Genomic DNA, 20,743 nt, shown 5'->3' on the forward strand with positions numbered 1-20,743 from the left:
ATTCTTTCTATGCCAAGCCTAATTTTATAAACACCTTTTATGTCCCCACCTTACCCCCTAAACTACAGATTCCTAACTGACTTTCTTCACATGAAAAGTGCTCTAAGGTCCCAATTAGTTGCTCTTTTTGACAGGTTCTTGTGATTCCAAGCACTCCTGCCAAGATGTGTGACAATATAGGTCTGCCAGGCAATCCACAAAGCTTTATTCAGTAAATAGACTACTGCTGTGCTCCACTCCGTTTTGGTTCCCCGAATCCGGAGCGGAGTGACCCGATCCGCCTCCACTAAAGGCGGATCCGAATTGGGTCGGGGGAGCTGTGGATCGAGGTGAAGCGGTTCACCGCGATCCGGAGCTCTGGATGCAGGTAAGTGGGGGGGAGGGGGCTCACCTGCCACCACCGCCACCACAGTCCATGAAGCGGTGGAGCCAGGTAAGGGGGCAGGGGGACGGGGGCTTACCTGCCTCCGTCTTAGTCTGGCACCGGCTTCAACTGAGGCCCAGGCCTCAAGCCGGAAATAGGCCACGGCCTCTTCCGGCTTGAGGCCTGGGCCTCAGTTGAAGCTGGTGACAGCCCGCGACAGACACAGGTAAGTGGGGGGGCTTACCTGGCACCACCGCAGTCCATGCGGCGATGATGGCGGAGTCAGATAAGGGGGCAGGGGGGCTTATTCGGCCCCCATTTTGTCCCCACTTACTTGCCTCTGCTGCCCGCCGCGGAGGAAGGGGGGGCAAAATCTGGATCTGGCCCTCCGGATCTTGCTCCACGGAGGGTCAGATCGACACGAAGCGGTTCGGGCCCGATCCGGAAGTTCCTGATCGGGCCATGAAGTGGTTCGGGGGGTCTATGCACAGCCTTCAGACCATGCCAAACACATCTACAGGGCACCAAGTTGGAGAAGGCTGGGCTAGTGGAGCATGTAGGATTGAGGTGCTGTGTATTTTCTAGGGCTGACATCCAAGCAACGGAATCTTACTCAATCAATCAATGTAGTTTTAGGGTGCAATTCTATGGGGATGGCCATAAGCCTCCAAAGTCAGAGGCTTATGGCCATCCAATAGAGAGCAGGAGGAGTGGCAGAGGCGAGCGTCACCTCCATACTCCCCACCCCCAGTCTGCATTTTAGCAAAATGGGTGTTTTTGCCCGTCTAGCTGAGGTATCGTGGAGGCAGGAGAAGGAGGCTGGCGAGGCCTCTGGATGCTGCGTAAGTCGGCCTCCCCAGTCTCCTCTCACTGCCCACAGGAACACCCCGTTTTGTCATCTTCAAGGTCACCTTTGTGAACTCAAGAGAGGCAGCCAGTGTGTTTCTCTCTGAGCTAGCTGGGAGGGGGAGGGGGAGGGAAGCTCAGACACCTGAGTCCAGGAATGTGAAGTATCCTATGACCCCCCAGACTCTGTCTAGGGGCCATAGGATTGCTATGACTAAAACTATGGCTTTGAAGAATTAAGCATAATTTATTTTAGATTGTATTTTAGATTGTAAATTTTAGATTGTAAGCCATATATTTTAGATTGTAAGCCTTATGGCAGATTGTCTTGTTTTGTTTTTTTCTGTACAGCGCCATGAAAATTGATGGCGCTTTATAAATAAATATTAATAATAATAATATCTTTGTTCTTAGATGGTGTTCATAGGAGGAACCACCTTAGAAGAGGCATTTTCTCCTGTGAGAGTGTGAAGGGGGAAATGCCTCTTCTAAGATGGCACCTTGAAGTTATTGTAAATATCTATCTTACAAATAATTGACATTTCTTTAAAAATGAGTTGGCTAATTAATTGGGTGTGTGTGCTATTTTAGTCAATTAAGCTGTAAAATATTAATTGATTAATATGGTTGCAGCTCTAGTATTACTGTTTTCTTGCCTGTGGTTAAGAAGCTGATTCTCTAGTACTGTTCTCTAGCACTCTAGTATGCTTCGGTCTTGTCAAGTTACATATGCAGAGGAAGACATCGAAACGCTACAATGGGCAACCCCAAGTACTATGAGAATGCGGCTCCATAGGCCAACCTCCTTAATTTTGCCCTTGATTTTTTAAGATATGACTTAAAACCCAACATTTTATACTTGAGCACAACTCTCACAGAAATCAATGAGACTTCCTATGCTGCTTATTTTACTTTGATTCTTATGGCTCTTTTATGATTACTCTACTAAAAACACTTTGCCCCATCAGGCTGAAGTCTTTATTTGAAGCAAAGAAGCATAAGATTTAGCTGCAGACCTTTTCTTAATCTTAAGCTGTTTGCTACCCATGTGTCACCCAACCATCATAGACCATATTTTCATATGTATACCATATTAGAATCATATAGTTTTGTATACCATATTGCAAAATACTATACCACATGTAGATAGATGTCCTTCTCATGCTAGATGATGAGTTAAGAGATGAACATGAGTCACATCTTGAGATCTAAGACAACCAACTGAGTATTGCTCTTTTTCTATTTATAGCTATCTGAAAACCCAGTTGCTCTTGATTAAATGTTTGCAGCATTAGGCATACTGCTGTCAACAATACTTTGATTTTTATTTAAAACTAGAAAGAAAGAAATAGAAGTGAAGTACTTACTTGCAGGCAGTTGAAAATGACAAAGAAGACCAACATCCATAGATGTCTGTAAGCCATGTGCAGTCCTCCCCAAAGCCATGTAATGGAAATGAGGGCAAACAGGTATAAAACCAATGGGATCTCTAGAAACCATAAGAAAAGAGGGATTTATCAAAGTTGATCTGCTTTGCAAAAGATAAATAAATAGTTCCAGACTATCTGTGCATAAAGTTGTTTTACGTTCTCAATATCCCTTTTGTACATCAGAATTACATAATGAGGGCAATCTAGTTATGACCAGGCAAAATTCCTGAATCTGCCCTTTCCTGCGTTTTGTCAGGGGGGTGGGTTTTTTTTTGCCGGGTGGGGCGGTGCATGGGAGATAGAGCACCATCTACTGACTAAGTCAGCCAAAAGGCTGGAGAGCAAGATCAGAAAAAGATCATGAGGTCAGTAGATGCAACGCTCTTATGAAATGCACAGACCCCGTACGGCACACACTGGGAGGGGAAAGCATGATTGGCAACATGGGAACCAAGTCTACCACTTGCTGAGTCAGCATACATTTCTTTCCAAGGAATCAAAGTGCTGATGAGGACATAGCAGGGTCCGATGCTAACAAAGTTCAGAAAAAAGAAGCTGTGTTCAAATGAGCAAATCAAATTCCTTAAATTCCATGAAAAATCTAAAGCCAAGTGATACAGAGTTGACCTTTGGTATTCACATTGTGTTCACAATGGTTTTCAAAGTCCATATTTGCTCAGTTTTGTACATTTCAATCTGTTCAGGTGTTCTGCAAAGCATTGCTCTTTCTCCGTATTATTAATTAATGCAACTTCAGCAAAACTAATAGAACAAGCGAGGAGGGCATAGGAACACTGAAGCTTATCCAGCCTTTCAAACTCATGTGTCTATCCTTGATCAATCACATATTGAGGCAGGTAGTAAATGGCACAGATAGCTTCCAGAAAAGGAACGGCCTAGTTGCTTCAAGGATTTCAGTACAATTATCTCCATTGTCATCATGGCAGTGATATTTGTAAAAACAAATAAAAAATTTTAAAAATTAAAAAACCAAACATTTTATTTCTGTTCACAATCCAAGGACCGCGTGAAGCAACAGAACACATGTAGGAGGTGGTAAATTCTGTAGGTTTCTGCATCTAGGCTCTCGCTGAACTCCATAAGGATTTTAAGTCTGCAATTCTATACCTGAGAGTAGGCCCCACTGAACTCAATTACACTTACTTTTGAAAAGACATGTATAGGTTAGCGCTGTAAGATTGATGGCATTGTTTATCTTGGGATTGTTTAGCTTGGGGGAAAATGAGGCTAAGGGGAGACATGATAGCCGTGTATATAATCATGCATGGTGTGGAGAATGAGGATAGCGAGACATTTTTCTCCCTCTCTCAAAATACTAGAACCCAGGATAATCCCATGAAGCTGATTGGTGGGAGATTCAGGACAAATAAAAGGAAGTCCTTCACACAGCACATAGTTAAATTATGGAATTCACTACCACAAGATGTAGTGATGGCCACCAATTTGGACAGCTTTAAAAGGGCATTGGATAAATTCCTGGAGAAGGCTATCTATAGCTACTAGCCCTGATGGTTTTGTGCTATCGCCTGTATCCAAGGCTGTAAGCCTGTATACACCAGTTGCTGGGGAACATGGGTGGGAGAGTGCTATTGCACTCATGTCCTGCTTTGTTAGTCCCTGTTCAACAGCTGTTTGGCCACTGTCTGAACAGAGTACTGGACTAGATGGGCCCTCGGTCTGATCCAGCATGGCACTTCTTATATTCTTATTTATGATTGATTGGATATTAAATGGATAGTCTGACTTTAGCCTTATTCTGGTATTCTTCTTACTATGTAGAAGCAATGCATGAGGAAAAGGAACACTCCATTCCCACACCTTTCTGCTGTCACATCATTGCCCTCTATTCATGGAAGGTGTCTGAGGAGAACCTTCTGTATCCATGGAGGGCTCTCCATGCAAGCAAGAACCCTGGCAAATTAGGGTTTTTAATCACATGGAGAGTCCTTACAGATACAGGAAGCTCTCCTCTTCACAAAATCACCCTCCACGTGTACACCTCAATGAGAGCCACAATGGATTTTTTTTTTTAATATCCTCCTCCTCTTCCTCGTTTTTTTTAAACTTGCTTTGAGAACACCTGAATAGGTCTATTGTGTCAATGTCATTGTTCCATTCAACCTTGTTTGCCAGATTACTGCATTCAATTCCTTGTTGTGTATATCCAGGTTCCTGAAAAGCAACCCTAATATAAATTAAGTTAACATAAATTGAGTTACATTTCTCCTTTTAGCGGAAAGAAGAGCAACAATATAAGAAGAGTATGACAGAGAGTTCAACTGCGATATGTCTTTGTCCACAGTCTATGTATTATTTGACTTCGAGGCTGTAGGACCAATCCTTTCTGTTCAGATATTCTCCCCCAATGCTCACAGCACAAAGCACGAAAGCAGCTAGACAAACTTCACACCAGTTCTTCACACTGAGGTGTGCAGGTTATAACATCCTTTACATAGAGTAAAGTCAAATCTTTAATCCATCTAGCTTCATTTCGACTTCTGACTGATAGAAATTTAAGCTGAGTTTTTTCCCTATGTCCTGGGGTTCCGCCACCTCTGTCCCAGATGCCAGTCTGTGGACCAACTTGGCAAATCAGGCAAGCTTGAGAATCCCCGCTTACCCACGAGTAAGCTTTTTAGGCAAATCCCCATTTTGCGCAAATGGTGGCCAAAAATAGGGGCATTTATTCAAAATTAGATCATTTACACCTGCAATTTTGTGTAAATGGCCCTATTTAACCAGGAACCCATAAGAAAGCCACAAGTACAACAGCACCTTCCCATCCATGTTCCCCAGCAACTGGTGCACATTAGCTTATTGCCTCTGCTACTCTGCTATTTCTCACTGTTAATTTGCATTCATACATTTTACATCCATTGTTCTCTTTAAATGTGAATCTTTTACAGTAATTCCTACGCCTTTAATGAACCTAAGCCACTGTGCTGTGAAATAAGAAATTAATGCAACGTATTGAAAGCAATTAAGGCGCAGTAATGCATAAACTGTTTCTTTTTAATGGTGGAGCCTAAGAAGTAAATTGATGCTGGAAATTTGGGCAAGTTCAGCCATCTTTTTCAAGAAGTAGTTGTGTAGCGCAGAGAAACACAAAACTCTATTGCAGCCTTCCCCAACTTAATGCCCTCCAAACGTATTAAATGACACCTCTCAACTGGGGGATGTTAGAAGCTGTAGTCCAACACGCTTGGAGGGCACCAGGCTGGGGAAGGATCCTCTACTGAAACTAGCATACTAAGGCACAATGGGGGGAAAAGGATGAATATGTCCATATTCAGTACAGATAAAATAATTATTTCTCCACACAGCACATAGTTAAACTATGGAACCTGCTACCACATGATGTAGTGATGGCCACTGTAACATATACCTAAGTTTATAACTTAGGGCTATGCAGTGCTTTGGGTCCGAATATGGATCTGGACCCAGCAGCCATCTGTTTTCAACAGCAGAATTAGGAAAAGACAGAGCTGCCATTTCCCTTAAAAATGGCAGCTCTCACGGAGGGCAGGTAAACTGCCAGGCATGAGCGAGCGGGTCAGCCAAGTCCCACAGGCGGTGTGTGTGTGTCTTGCTGGGTTTGAGGGTGAGTGTGTGTGTGTGTGGGGGGGAGAGTCCCATTGACTCCCAGTCGGCCTTGCACCCAGCTTTCCTGGGTGCCTGCCAAGCAGTTCCTTGTCAGGTCCCTGGGGAAATGAAACATCCAACCCGCTCCAGATGTCTGGATCTTGCTTCAGGTCTGGATCCAAAGAGGGTTGGACCAGGCTAAATCAGGCCAAAGTGGATTGGGGTGTGTGTGTCTCAGCACAGCCCTATTATAAATTTATGTGCTTGTTGTTAAAATGTGACCCAGGTAAATCAGGGTTAACAGAATGCAAGGGGGTGAATGAAAGGTGGGAGGGGCGTGAGTGTGTGTGTGTGTGTGTGTGTGTGTGAGAGAGAGAGAGAGAGAGAGAGAGAGAGAGAGAGAGAGAGAATTGAGGGTTTATAAGGAGAGAACTGGCAGTTAAAAGTCAGATAGGGATTAGGGATTGAAGAAGATACATCTAGTGAGTGGCATTTGGGTGAATAGAATTTAGAATGAGATAGAGTAGGTAGGTAGGATAGGACCAAATATAGTTGGATTAATGATAATATATCACTCTCCTTGCATTTAATAAATTTTATTTGTTTATTTATAAGTACAAAATACCACGTGTTGCATTGTTTTATTACGCTACCAGATAAAAACTTATTTCCTTGTTGCTTCTCTTGTACTGGGTAGAGGAAACCAATTAATCGTTTTGGGTGTCTCTTTTGACCTAGAGTAAATAGGGGGTGAAGCTTTGTGTCACCCTGTATATACCATGGTGGCTGCACAATGGTGCTGCGTAGTTTATACGATACAGCTCCCACATTGCACCCACCACAGGCTTTCCCCCAGTATTTAAAAATTCACTGACTTACAGCAACTTTTTCATTTACTCTGAGGTCACCACCTTCTTTGCTCATCTGTTGTTGGTGACTTTGTTTTGCATCAAGGCTGGGGGTGTATGAGGGGCAGATCAAGGCCCACAGTAGCTTGTGGGGGACGGACAGGAAGGCCAGACCGAGGGCAGGGGATGGCCTCAATGAGCTGACTTGCCGCCAGCACTGCCTGGAAAGCCCACGCTCCCGCCTGCCATGGGGATTTGCCACTGCCACTCTGCAGCTGCGATGCTGCAGGGTTTTGAAGAAACAAGCAACAAAGTGATGCTGTCAAGACACCCCCTTGCTGCAGACATGTGTCATAATGTTCATATCTTCCTTAGGAACATAAGGAGCTACCATATACTGAGACAGACCATTGGGTGAATTAGCTTAACATGGCAGTGGCTTTCAGGCAGATTCTTTCCTAGCCCTTCATGGAGCTGCCAGGTATTGAACCGGCGAACTTCTGCATGTAACGCAGGTGCTCTTAGCACTGAGCTACAGCCCCTCTCCATCCAAATCTGTAAATGTTTGTGTGTGTATTTGTGTGTGTGTGTGTGTGTGTGTAATATATAATGGCTGCATTATATTAAAAAGTTAAGTTTAGGCCTCACGCCATGCTTGGCATAATTAAAAGATGCCAAAGGTGTGCAGGGCTTCCTGTTTTGCTCAATTCGTTTGGAAACACAGCCTAGCCTATTAATACAATGCTGAAACTCAGCCAGTTTTCATAGTTCAATAGCTGGCTGAGAGCACCTCAGTGACATTTTGTCCTGGCAATCCAGCAAATTTTCATCAAACAAAGCCTTGAAAACAAGAACAAACAGAACTTGCTAAGCAACTCCTGGGATGCCTTAAAACATGATTTGATAAAAAAAAAAAAGGGTACTGGGGGGGGGGGATAAATTTGTCAATAAAATGTGTTTAAAGCAAACAGGCAGGAAATGAAGCGCCTCTAATTGGCTTTGTTAGCTATACCCATTTCCGTATAATTAGCTTTCTCCGAGGATGATTTAGGTTTAAAACGCAGAATAAAACCAGGAACCTAAGTTCTCCATGAATTTTAAAAAACAAAACAAAACTCAGCACACCAGACAGGAAAAGCTGGACAGAATAGCCAAGTCATTAGCAGAACAGGGTAGGTGGGGAACGTAGTACGGAAGCTTAGGTGAAACTTCATTGCCATTGCTGGGACCTTGGTCTGGTTACTTTGTGATGGTATCAAACCATTAGCTCTTTGTCACACAAAAGGATGGGGGTTTGTGTTTAACTTTCCATCAGTCTATCTATGTTTTGGAAAGATACACACAACATTAACTGGCTTTTGCATTTGCAGCCCAATGACATATTTGACCAGAGCTCCTTCCAACTTAGAAAGAAACTGCTGGAGAAAACTGGAATGAACTATCTGTACTGGCTTCTCAACCAATGGGCTACCTGATCTGCACTTCATGGCACACCCCATGATCCTATCTGATTCCATAAGCAAAGTAATAGAACAGTGAAAGAATTTAGGTAACTGTGCATAATACTTACAGGCTGACTGAAAACGAGGTGAATCCCTAAATACCAGTTTAAGTTTAATATTATGAAAGTGCAGGTGGCCGGTTTTGTATGCTTAAGCATGGGGATTACAAACTGAAGCGAGATCAAATTACATTTGCTGATAGAAATACTGGCCACAATCCAGCCCAACTCATTCTGAGTCTCATCGATTCCAATAGGATTTACAACATGATTTACAGCACAATCCTATACAACTCTTTTTAGAAGGAAGGCCTATTGAGTGGGTAGGATTGGAACCTGTTCCTCCCATTCAAATCCATGAGGCTTAAATCTTGTTTAATTTTGTGGATTCACTAGCCAGAGAGTGACAGAAGAAGCTGCAGCGAGTAGAATATTCCCTTTTATAGGAGCCTTCCCAGAATCTGCCCCAGGGGCCTTATTAAAGTTATACAACAAATTAAATCAATTCAGGCAAATAATGTAACTAAATTAAAGTTTAAAGCCTGGATTTGGATTTGGCAGTCCCAACAGTATTAAGGTATTGTACTGTGTAAAACTAACCCTCCCCCACCCCTCAAAAAACCCAGCAGAACAACCCAAGGGAAATGTTTATGATAATGGGAATTTTATTCCACCCCAAACTCCAGCTAAGAATGAGGATTTTATTGTGTCCCAGCCTTCAGCTGAGAAATAAAATAAAAAAACGTAACAGTCTCCACAGGCAGTACTGCAAGGAGGCCAAGTGTTCTGATAATTTGTTAATGAATTGTCCCTAGCTCAGGGGTCGCTCCCTGCAAGTCCATAAACATTCCTAATTGCCCGATCCTGGTCCAACTGTGTTCAACCGGAATTATTCCCAAATAAATTGTATATGACCATGTCCTAAACTAATCTACAAATGACACCCATATTCAGAACAAATTAATCAACCAAATGACAGCCTTTAGTTTGGGGGGGGGGGAGGGCTGGCACCTGTCCTGAGCCTTTCCGTTACTGTACTAAAACCCAAGCCATATATCACCTCCAAATGTGTATAAGTGTTGTCCAATGGCCCTTTAAAACACTTCTGGTGGGGGCAATTAGGAATGGAAAAACAGCAGGGCAGGAAGATTTAGGGTTTTTCTTATTTCATTCCTTTCATTCCTGATTGCCCCCATTGGAGGTTTTTTTCCCTGCTCTAAATGGGCCATCAGGGCTACAGCAGAGGTGAGCCTCATGTGGCCCCTCTGGTCTCTAGTGTGGTATGGCAACAGCAAAACATTTGGCAGTTTGCTGCAGTAAACTGTAAAGGAGGCTTAAAGGGGGCAAATTTAGCTTGAAAATAAGCTAAATTTAACCTTTTTAAGCTTCTGTCGTGGTTTGGCACCGACATTCAGTGGCAAACCACCACGGTTTTTGCTGCCACACCACTTTATTCCAGTGATGCATCTGTGGCTGGTATATGTCCTGTGTGTTTATCCAGGAGTGAAAAGTGGCCCCTGGGGGCCCCAAGGTTACCCCCCCCCCTAGTTTATAGTTCCATGCATAATGTCATGTGTAGTTTGGGCTTATTTAGCCCAGGAGTGAATTTGCTTTTCAGTTTGGTGCTAGTGCTTTGTTTATGAAGTAAAGCACTTAGTAAAGTTTGGCTTTTAATGGTTTGAGGGTGAGGGTTTTAATGGAATTGTTGTAATGTGGGTTGAGGGTTTTAATGGAATTGTTTTATGTGTTATTGTAAAGCACCTCGATGCCAGAAAGGGTGAGGCGGCGCTATAAAAATGCTTTAAATAAATAAATAAATAAATAGCTGAGAGAAATGCTACTGGGGAAAGGATTTCCTTAGCCCACCCTTCAGCTAAGGGCTAGGTTGTTGGCAGAGCAATCAACAAAAATGTTCTGATAACTCGTCCATGTTTTTTATTATTTCAAAATAGTTTATTGGGGAAAAATATTTTCAGGTGTTGGCTAAGGACCAAAATTTATTTATTTATTTATTTATTACATTTCTATACCGCCCAATAGCCGAAGCTCTCTGAAGACATTCCTAACGACATTTAGGAATGAAGCCACAATGATCCATCTTTTTCTGCCCATTAAATGTCAATAGCTTTGTTAACTTGAGTTGACAGATCAGAACATATCTGTAAATTTGGTTTTAAATACAGAATACACTGTACTTTGTTACTTGAGCTAACAATACAAGATGACCCTGTACTGAATAGCGAGCAAGTCAAGAATGTAGGAAACACTCACAAGCAATTCCAAATGTTTGAATTTCCTTTGTAATGTCAGCATATTGTGTTCATTTTCCCCCTGGCTATGGTGTTTATGTTTTTCTTAAAAGTCAATAAAATGGTTAATTAAAACATTGAGTTCCTTTGTAAACATTTGCTTTCTCCATTTCTGACATTATTTTTCTGATTTCTCTGAATTTTTTGGTTAGCCTGAAAACTCTTGCAAAGTAAGTTTTATTTTTTTATTTTAAAATTTAAAATTTAATTACATATCGAATTCTAACAAACATCAAGTCCAAGCAGCCATTAAACAACATTCAAAATAGGTTTTATTCTATCCCTAGTTGGGCAGAAATGGAGATGCTCTGCACCTTTTAAGGGGCAGCTAAAATCTTAGGGTAAGATCCTGCCAAAAGAAAACGTTTTTGTCCCTTTGAATTAAACAGGAGAGGTTGAAGAACAGGCTTAGCTAAACTCTCTCAGTTAATGACATGGTGGTGTCCTCACTACAGTTTTAGCTGTTGTTAGATGGTTATGCATGGGCTGCCCTTGTGTTACATAAAGGAAGGAAAGGAAGTAGCAACACAGGAAAAACGTTAATCCAAAAGTAAAGCTACTTTTAGTAAAGAAAGGAGCAAAGGACAAGGGCCAAGTGGGCATTACGAAAGAAAAGTCATGCATGCTAAATCAGGCACCTTACCAGAAGTTTCCACATGCATTGGCAATGATCTAGTAAGGTATCTCACAAGTTCAAGCAAGGATTCAACAGAAGGGAGGGGTGAGGGAAACCCCAACATGCTTCTAGAGATGTGTGAATGAGAATAACATAAAGGACACTAGACCATGATGACTATGGGCTCCATCACAGCAGTGTTATAGCCCACTGTCACAGTGTGTTGTCTGCAGAGGGCTCACATGATGTCATCCATGTCCTGTTGTGATCTTGGCTCTCCCCCCCCCCCCTTTACGAGGATTTTTGGTGTGGGGAAAGAATGTTTTTTCTGGCAATGCGCTCGAACCTCAATGTGTATTTTTATATTGAACTCAATCTGATGTTCTGAGGGCATGTGTTAAAGGGGCGGTAGTGCTGATGAAAGAGAAGGGGCGGGCCTTTTCTCCAGAGTGCCATGTCTATCACTGGGGAGGGCGAGGTGTCCAACTGCGACCAACCAATAGACTATAAGGGGAGGTACAAAGGAGATCTGCAGGGGGTGGGAGACAGCGATACACTGGTGCGTGTAAAGATGAGCTAAACTTAAGGCTTTCACACACTCTGGCAACGAAGGGGGATAAAACGAGGCAAACAAGGGCAAACATTTAGGTGTGATTGAGCTCTATGTATGACTCTTTGTTTGCTGTAGCACATAGTGGAAGGGGCCTCAAAAGTCATCATCCAGGTCAGGAGTAGGAAGACAAGGGTGGCAGGATCTACTTTGTTTTTCATGAGAACCCTGAGCTGCACCAACCAGAGCCAGATGCAAAAGTGTGACTCAAATGGGCAGACATATGCTAAGCAATAAGGCACGTGGTACCTCTGAGCACATGCTCAGGAATTTGTGATCAGGAGCAGAATCAAGCTCACTGTTCTTTCACACAAAAATGCATTCCTTGTTCCCACGCCTCAGGTATTCCTTTTTCAGCAACTTACTTTAGGGAAGAACTTTTTAGTTGTTGCCAGCCATGGTTCAACAGACGGTCATCTATCATCGGCTTAAAAGCCACTAACAAAGGGGAGTCCATTGCCTTTCGACTGTAGGGATGTGCTCCGCTTCTTGGACCGGAGAAGCAGGAGCGGATCGGGGTGAAGGCGGATCCTTCGCCTCGATCCGGAGCTCCGCAAAAAAGGTAAGGGGGGTTTACTTCGCCCTGCCGCTGTCGCTGCTGCCCATGTGGCGACGGCGGCAGAGCCAGGTAAGGGGGAGGGGGTCTTACTTGCATCCGTCCACGGTCCCGTGGCTGCTTCAACTGAGCCCGAGGTCTCAAACAGGAAGACCAGGCCTAGGGTGACCATATTTTGGAAACCAAAAAGGAGGACAACATGGTCGCCCCCAAGAGGGCATGTCCAGTACCAAGGGGGCGTGCCCACCCGAACAAGGCCTTGGTCACATGTCTGATTTTACAGCACAATTTTAAGACAAATCTGTTCTACATAACATCTTAATGTTAAAATCACTGAAATAAAGAACAAGTGAGAGATTCAATGTATCTGAAATTAACTTCACTCACTCCTACTTTTGTAGGTTTTGCTGTACTTTGAAGCTTTTGCTATACTCTGTGTGTTACATTCTCCCCTTCCCTCAAATATCTTTTCTGACTGTATCTTCACTCATTGCAAGCTGCTGTTCTTAACGGGGTTTGCTACTGGCCCCAGATCTGTTTCAAATTTGGTATGGCTAAAGCTCTATCTAAAAGCTATCATGTTGCCAACTTTCATTTCTTTATCTTTAAAAATGACAGTTTAAAAAATAATAATTTTAAAACCTCATTTTTTAAAAAAAATCCTAAAAAATCAATGGATGAACGGATCTGTTTCAAATTTAGTATGGCTAAAGCTCTATCTAAAAGCTATCATGGTGCCAACTTTCATCTCTTTATCTTTAAAAATGACAGTTTAAAAAATAATAATTTTAAAACCTCATTTTTTAAAAAAAATCCTAAAAAATCAATGGATGAACGGATCTGTTTCAAATTTGGTGTGGCTAAAGCTCTACCTAAATCCTATCAGGGTACAAAGTTTCATCTCCTTATCTTTAAAAATGACAATTTTAAAAATAATAATTTTAAAACCTCAATTTTTAAAAAATTCCTAAAAAAAATCAATGGATGAACGGATCTGTTTCAAATTTGGTGTGGCTAAAGCTCTACCTAAATCCTTTCATGGTGCAAAGTTTCATCTCTTTATCTTTAAAAATGACATTTAAAAAAATAATAATTTTAAAACCTCAATTTTTAAAAAATTCCTTAAAAAATCAATGGATGAACGGATCTATTTCAAATTTGGTATAACTAAAGCCCTTCCTAAGAGCTACCATTGTGCCAAGTTTCATGTCTTTATCTTAAAAAATGACGGAGTTATAACCATTTTTGTTAATTCCCATTAGAGCTTCTCTTTGAAAACAATCCGGATTTCTCCTCCCCTCCCGGATTTGCCATCAAAAACCCGGACAAATCCAGGCAAATCCGGTCATATGGTTACCCTAACCAGGCCGCAACTGCGGCCTGGTCTTCCTGGTTGAGGCCTCAGGCTCAGTTGAAGCAGCCGCGGGTCTGCAGATGGACGCAGGTAAGGGAGAGGAGGGAGGGGGTTTACCTGGCCCTGCCGCTGCCCATGCGGCGACGGCGGCAGAGCCAGGTAAGGGAGCAAATGAGAAGGGGATCTTACCTGCATCGGTCTGCGGTCCCGCGGCTGCTTCAACGGAGCCCGAGGACTCAAACAGGAAGACTAGGCTGGTCTTCCTGTTTGAGTCCTCGGATTCCATTGAAGCAGCCATGGGACCGCGGACGGACGCAGGTAAGGGGGAGGAGGGTTTACCTGGCCCTGCAGCTGCCGCTGCCCGTGCGGCGATGGTGGCAGAGCCAGGTAAGGGGGAGGGGGTCTTACCTGTGTCCGTTGCGGCCTGTCGCCACCTTCACTAGAGCCCGCGGCTCAACCAGGAAGTGTAGGCCACAAGCGGAGCGGCACGAAGAGGATCGGGGGGTCCGTGCACATCCCTACTTTCGAGGCACTCTGTCCCACTATTGATTAGCTTGTCTGTCACAATGTGCTTCCTAATGTTTAGCTGAAATCTCCTTTCTTGTAATTTGAATCTATAGGACCAGAGGTCCTACCCTCTAAAGCAGGAATAAGGAATCTCTGTCCTGCAGGGGGTACCCATCTGGCCCAGCAGCCTCTTCTCCAGGCTCAGCCCCTCTCTCATGGAGGGAAAAGCTCTTACCTCCAGTCAGCACCTGATCAGAGATAAGTTCTTTTCCCATTTAGCATGAAAAAGTCTCCCTTTCTCAATACCAAGCAGGGGAAAGCATTTATTAGGGCTGTGCACAGACCCCCCGATCCATTTCTCTTCCAGATTTGCAACTTCCGGATCGGGTCTGCTCTGCAGTGATCCGCCTATGGTCCGCTTCGCTTCGCTGCAGAGCTCCGGATCTGAATCGGACCTCCGTTTCTCCCCCCCCCATAGACTTGCGTTGAAATCCAAACGCCTATAACTTTTTTCTGTTAACGTTAGAAACCTCAAAATCGGCACCATGAGACCTTATCCATATATACACATTCATGCCAAGCCTCAAGCAAATCCAAGCATCCCCTGGTTTTCAGGGAATTTTTGAAAATTCAACAACCCATTTTCAGAAATGGGATTTACTCCGACATGTTTACAGATACAAACTTGAAAGTGGGCACCCTCACAGATGCCATCTAGATCCACATTCATGGCAAGCTTCAAGCAAATCCCATCATCCCCTGAATTTTGGCGAATTTTTAACCTTTAAAGCATCACCCCCAACCCCAATTCACACCCCTTTCAATATCTCCGTTACTGTAAACATTAGAAACCTCAAAATCAGCACCATGACAGCTTATCCATGTATCCACATTCATGCCCAGTTGGAAGCAAATCCGAGCATCTCCTGATTTTGGGGGGATTTTTGAAAATCTGACACCCCATTTTCAGAAATGGGATTTACTCCGAGTTTTACAGATACAAACTTGAACGTAGGCATCCTCACAGATGCCATCTAGATCCACATTCATGCCCAGTTGGAAGCAAATCCTGTCATCCCCTGATTTTTGGCGATTCCCCCCCCCTTTTAACTCACCCCAATTCAAATCCCATGCTAGAACTCTTGTCACTTTTCATGTTAGAAACCTCAAATTCGGCACCATGACAGCTTATCTATGTATACATATGCATGCCAAGCCTCAAGCAAATCCAAGTATCCCCTGATTTTGGGGGGATTTTTGAAAATTCAACACCCCAGTATCTCAGGGATTTTTAAAGCTGCAGACAGCTCAATGGGCTTTCCTTATTTATGGCCATTTCAAAGGAGATCCCAACATGCCATGAATTGGGGAGTAGATAAACCTAAATATGAATCTTCTTCCACACTTGAAAAAATTATTTGGAACTTCAAGAAATCTAAGTGAGCGCAGGAAGGACTTCTCCCCTGAGTCAAAGCAAGACACGCACAGACCATCCCTGTGAGACGGGCACAGAGGAGGAGAGTTAGCAGGCGGCTGTGCACCTGTAGCAGTGGGAGCAAGCATGCCAGGGGCTGGTGGGGTTGATCCACACCAAAAGCCCATCATCTAGTACATCTCCTAGGCACCAAGAGGGCAGAGAGGCACGCACACAATGTACGACTAACCCATAGATCTATGGAGAAGCGGGCACAGGTGGGCACTGGCAGGCAGGCAGAGAGGCGGGCATTGGCAGGCATTGGCAGGCGGGCACAGAGGAGTTGGTACCTTGCCCAGGTAAGCCATAGATCTCTGGAGAAGTCAATCCCAGCAGATACAGCTACCTCACAAGGACGGCTCCTAGGCAAGCAGGCAGAGAGGCAGGTGGGCACAGACGGGCATTGGCAGGCAGGCAGAGAGGCAGGCACAGACGGGAGCCTGCTGCCTTTTCTCATGATGAGTAATAATTATTATAAATAATAATTATTATTATAATAGTAATAATAAATGTATTTATTATTTGAGGAAATGGGACAAGTGTGTATGCTTTGCCCAAACTTGATTTGAATGGTCAAACTTTATTTGCTTTTTTGCACTTAACAAGCAGTGCATGCCCGACAAAAACACTCACACAACAACACACAGTCCAAAGAAAGAAAGAAACACACACACACACACACACACACAGAGTAAGAGACAGAAGAAAGAGAGGATAATATTTTTTGTGTGTTTTTTGTAAAAAAAAAGTTATATAGAAGAAAGAAGGAAGACGAAACACAGTCACAGAACAGGGATTTAAAAGCGGGGGAAGGGGTTGGGGGTGGGAAACCAAACAAACAAACACTCCAAAAATGAAAAATTTAAAGTTTATATAAATCAAAGTAAGGGAAAAACACAGAGCAAACTAAGCAAACAATCAGAAGTAACAAACACACAAGACACAACCCAAGCTAAATCCTAATATCTCCTCCAAAACACAGCTGCAGCACACAGAACTAAGACCAACCCCACAAAGAGACAGAAAGGAAAAGGGTCTCAGGGTGCCTCTGCCTTAGTTTCCCCTCCAACATTGGGATTGGTGGATGCTTCATGTGAGGTGATCAATTCTCATCATGATTGGGAGTTGAATCTGCCTGTCATCGCTTAAAAAAACCCTTACCCCCTCCTGCTTTTAACATTCTAAACAAATTAAAGCAAGCAAACCGCAGCATGCAAAGTACTGAAAATAGGCACAAATGACTCCCACCCACCACCCTCTAAGCACAGCGAGTTTCAAGGAGGCAGCTTGAAAAACAAAAAAGCTATCCACTAATCTTTTCCACAATGCAATCCTATGGGGAAAAATATCCAAAATGGCAGGCGGAGCGCTTCGAAAAAAGAGGATTGATTCGCTTGTGGCTGCTTCTCTTCGCCATGCTTCTCTAGCCACCCAATCCGCTTCTCCTCCGTCTGTAACAGAGGCGAAGCACCCTGATCCACTTCTGCTTCTCTGAACCAAACAGAAGCAGATCACAGCCCTAGCACTTATATCTGATGAACTGCTGACCAGAGATTAGTATTCTTTCTTATGCGGCAGAGGAGGTGGAACCACGGCAGGAAGTTGCTGAGTGACTCAGTTCAGCTTCCTGTAAAGGCTTGCCCTGAGTAGACATGTTGCTCATGCTTACTTCTAAGTAGGCATGCATAGGGTTGATATTTCAGATGCTATCTGAAGGTGCTACTGAGTGATTCTTTCCTGCTTACCTCTGAGTAGCATACAGAAGCTTGTCCTGCTTACTTCTGAGTAGACATGCTTCCTACTATACATTGTTAACAATGGTATGGGCTGCTGCTGTTGCTTAGAGCTTCTTCGAAATGGAATTTGGACCGAAAAAGCTTTGTCTTCTCTATGCGAAACATACCAAGCTCCTTCAGCCTTTTGGGACTTTGTCTCTAGACTCCTCACAAACTTTGTCACCTTCCTATTGACTTCTTCCAGTTTGTCAATATCTTTCTTCAATTGTGGTGCCCAGAACTGGACACAGTACTCTGATCCAAGGGATTTTTAATCCCTCGTAGCTGAAACCATATGATTACAGATCAACTTTCTTCCAGCATTCATTTATATTTTCTCCTTGATGGTCCCAGCATTATCTTCATACATTTCCTTCCCACACAGGTGCACTTCCCCCAAATCAAATTGCAAGATTTTCCCTTTAAAAAAAATGAAATAAATACAATACAAGCAGAATTTCCTTAAATTGCAGCTGTTATCTACAAGTTCCTAACAAATTTGATGCAGTGTGTCATAAAGAAGGTGTGCATGGGACTGTGAAGTCCTTGGCTTCAGTGAAGCAGCTAGGTTTATCTCTGCTAAAATTAATTAAACTGGAGACAAAAATTAAAGTGATTTGAAAACAGTATTGCTGCTCACTATGTGTGCTCACCCATCCCAGTTTCACTTCTGGTAAACATGTTCTGCAAGTTTTTGTATTGTTTCAAAAAACTGGAAGGTCGCTGGTGACAGAGGAACGAGAGAAAATAATATCCTTATTACCATGTAAGGCAGAGCCTCTCTCAAGGCTCTTTCAGTTCTCGTAAAGAATATTGTCTGTCCCAAGCCTTAGTAAACAGATGTGTGGGTGTAAATGGTGAATAGGCAAATGGGTGGAATAGTACATATTCATCCTTAATGTTTTCTAAAGGAGGAAAAGTAGCAGGATACTATCCAAATCTCATTCAAGGGGTGTCTATATGTGGGGGAAGCCCTGGGGTGGCTCTGCAGTGGCGCTGTGTTGTTTATACAGTGCAGAAGCCACTGCAGAGCCATCCCAGGGCTTTCCCCAAAGCTCTGAAAAGAAAAAGCCAGGGACTTACCCCGACTTTTTTCTCTGGAGCGAGGCAATGATGGCACATCTGCTGCCTGTCACCACTCCAGAGTTGTCGCGGAGGTGTGGCCGGACAAATGGCGACCCCTGATTGGTCACCATCTGCCCAGACTGGAGGGAGGGGGTGAGCCAGTGAGCCAAATGGTCTTTGAAGTGCCTCTGCGCTTCCTCCGGTGTGTGGAGAGGAAACACTTGGCGGGGAAAGCCAAGGTGGAAAGAAAGGTTAAAAAAAAACAATGGGAAGGGACACAGATGTGCAGCGGCACTTGTGCGGCGACATGCAGTGGCGTGGTGGTGCACAGGGTGATGGGGCAGTGGTGGCTCCTCCTCCTCTGATGCAAACCCTGCGCTCGCTCCATGACGTGGGGACAACCCTGCAGGAGCACAAGTACTGGGGTTTGGGGGTTTCTGTCGCCAATTTGTGGCTGTCAAGTCAGCCCCTAAGACTAACCGTGGAAAGCTCTGCACTTTAAAAAAAATAAAATGAAAAAAGAATCCCAAGCTTTCCAAAAGGAAGGGTTTAGTGCTTCAAGTCACATGGATTTTGAACAAGATGTAGGTGGATCTATCTCAGGATTGTGCCTGCTGGCCATGATCCAAACAGGGATATGCACTGCTGCAACTAGACTTCCTAATTCTTCTGTGGCTCTTGTACAACTGAAATGACAAGCCAATGAGGTCTTTAAAATTAGTTTGATATTGTGATGGGCAGATTGAAAACATCAGCTCTTGAATATATTAGATTCTAGTGCACATAGAAACCATAGAAACCTTGTTTTCTATGGGCAGAGCTACAGTTCTTAGCATCAACATGTCCATATGCTATTCCAGGATTGGAGGCGGTATGCCTCTGTATACCAGCTGCTGGAGAACATGAGCAGTGGAGTGCTGTTGCACTTTGTCCTACTTTTGGGAACACATGCAGCTAGTTGGCCACTGTGTGACGAGAATGCTGGACTAGATGGACCCTCAGTCTGATCCATCATGGCCCTTCTTATGTTCTCATGGATCCCTGATGCTTTCTCATCCCCACATGGTGGCTGCTAACTCTTCGGGGGTGGGGGCAGTCATTACAGAAATGCTGGACAGAGAGCAGGCAGACATGGCTCAAAGAGAAGCTATCGCTGGTAACCAGCAGGAGGTAAAATAATTTCATGTCCAATAAATCTATGGTGGACCATGGCACCTGCCTCCCTGCTGAAGTAGAGGTGAAACATTCTCATGAAAGTGGTTGATGCTATGTGGACACAGAGGCCACTGCCCTTCCTTTAGGTAGTCAGTGTCAGGATAAGGGCACATGGGTCAGCCAGTGTTCTGGAAGACAGCATTAGTATGAGGTCACAATGGCCAGTGTTTCTCCTTCAGGTAGGTAGCATCAACATGAGATCAGAATGGGCAGACTCTCTCTTTCTCTCACAGAGGCAGAAGCAGGAGAGATATGGGCACAGTCCCTCTTACAGGGGTGGGCAAGCAGCAGCTGGTGGGCACAATGGTGGCAGCAGTTGTCAGGCAGTAGAAAGGCAGCAGACAACAAGAGGAGAAGAGCTGGCAGGCCTGCTATTGCAAAACCTTTACAGTGAGTACCCCACGGTGCCCTTGCACCAAAAGAGATTGATATAATAGAAGTGAGCACAGGAGTATTGGCATCATTGTTAACATAACAGTGCAACAAATTATAGTCCCTGTTCAGATGATACGCTACACCACAGTCGTTAAGTGTTTTGAGCTAAACATTGCGGCTTAGCGTGTTGTGTGAATCATGACTTAGCATGTCATGTGAACCATTCCTAACCGTGGTGGCTATATAACCACAATTTAAACATGCTCACAAACCATTTGCTGCAAAAGGGTTTGCA

General features: G+C 43.8%; 1 protein-coding gene across 1 annotated transcript in view; it reads right to left on the reverse strand.

Annotated features, from left to right (window-relative positions):
- Positions 1 to 20,743, reverse strand: part of ADGRV1 (adhesion G protein-coupled receptor V1) — a 319,443-nt gene that overhangs the window by 28,954 nt on the left and 269,746 nt on the right. Inside the window, exon 87 of the mRNA XM_063129627.1 lies at positions 2,578 to 2,699. Coding sequence (XP_062985697.1) covers positions 2,578 to 2,699 — 122 coding nt within the window. The remainder of the gene's footprint in view (positions 1 to 2,577; positions 2,700 to 20,743) is intronic.

This window comes from Elgaria multicarinata, chromosome 6 (genome assembly GCF_023053635.1).
Source record: "Elgaria multicarinata webbii isolate HBS135686 ecotype San Diego chromosome 6, rElgMul1.1.pri, whole genome shotgun sequence".
NCBI classification, from domain to species: domain Eukaryota; kingdom Metazoa; phylum Chordata; class Lepidosauria; order Squamata; family Anguidae; genus Elgaria; species Elgaria multicarinata.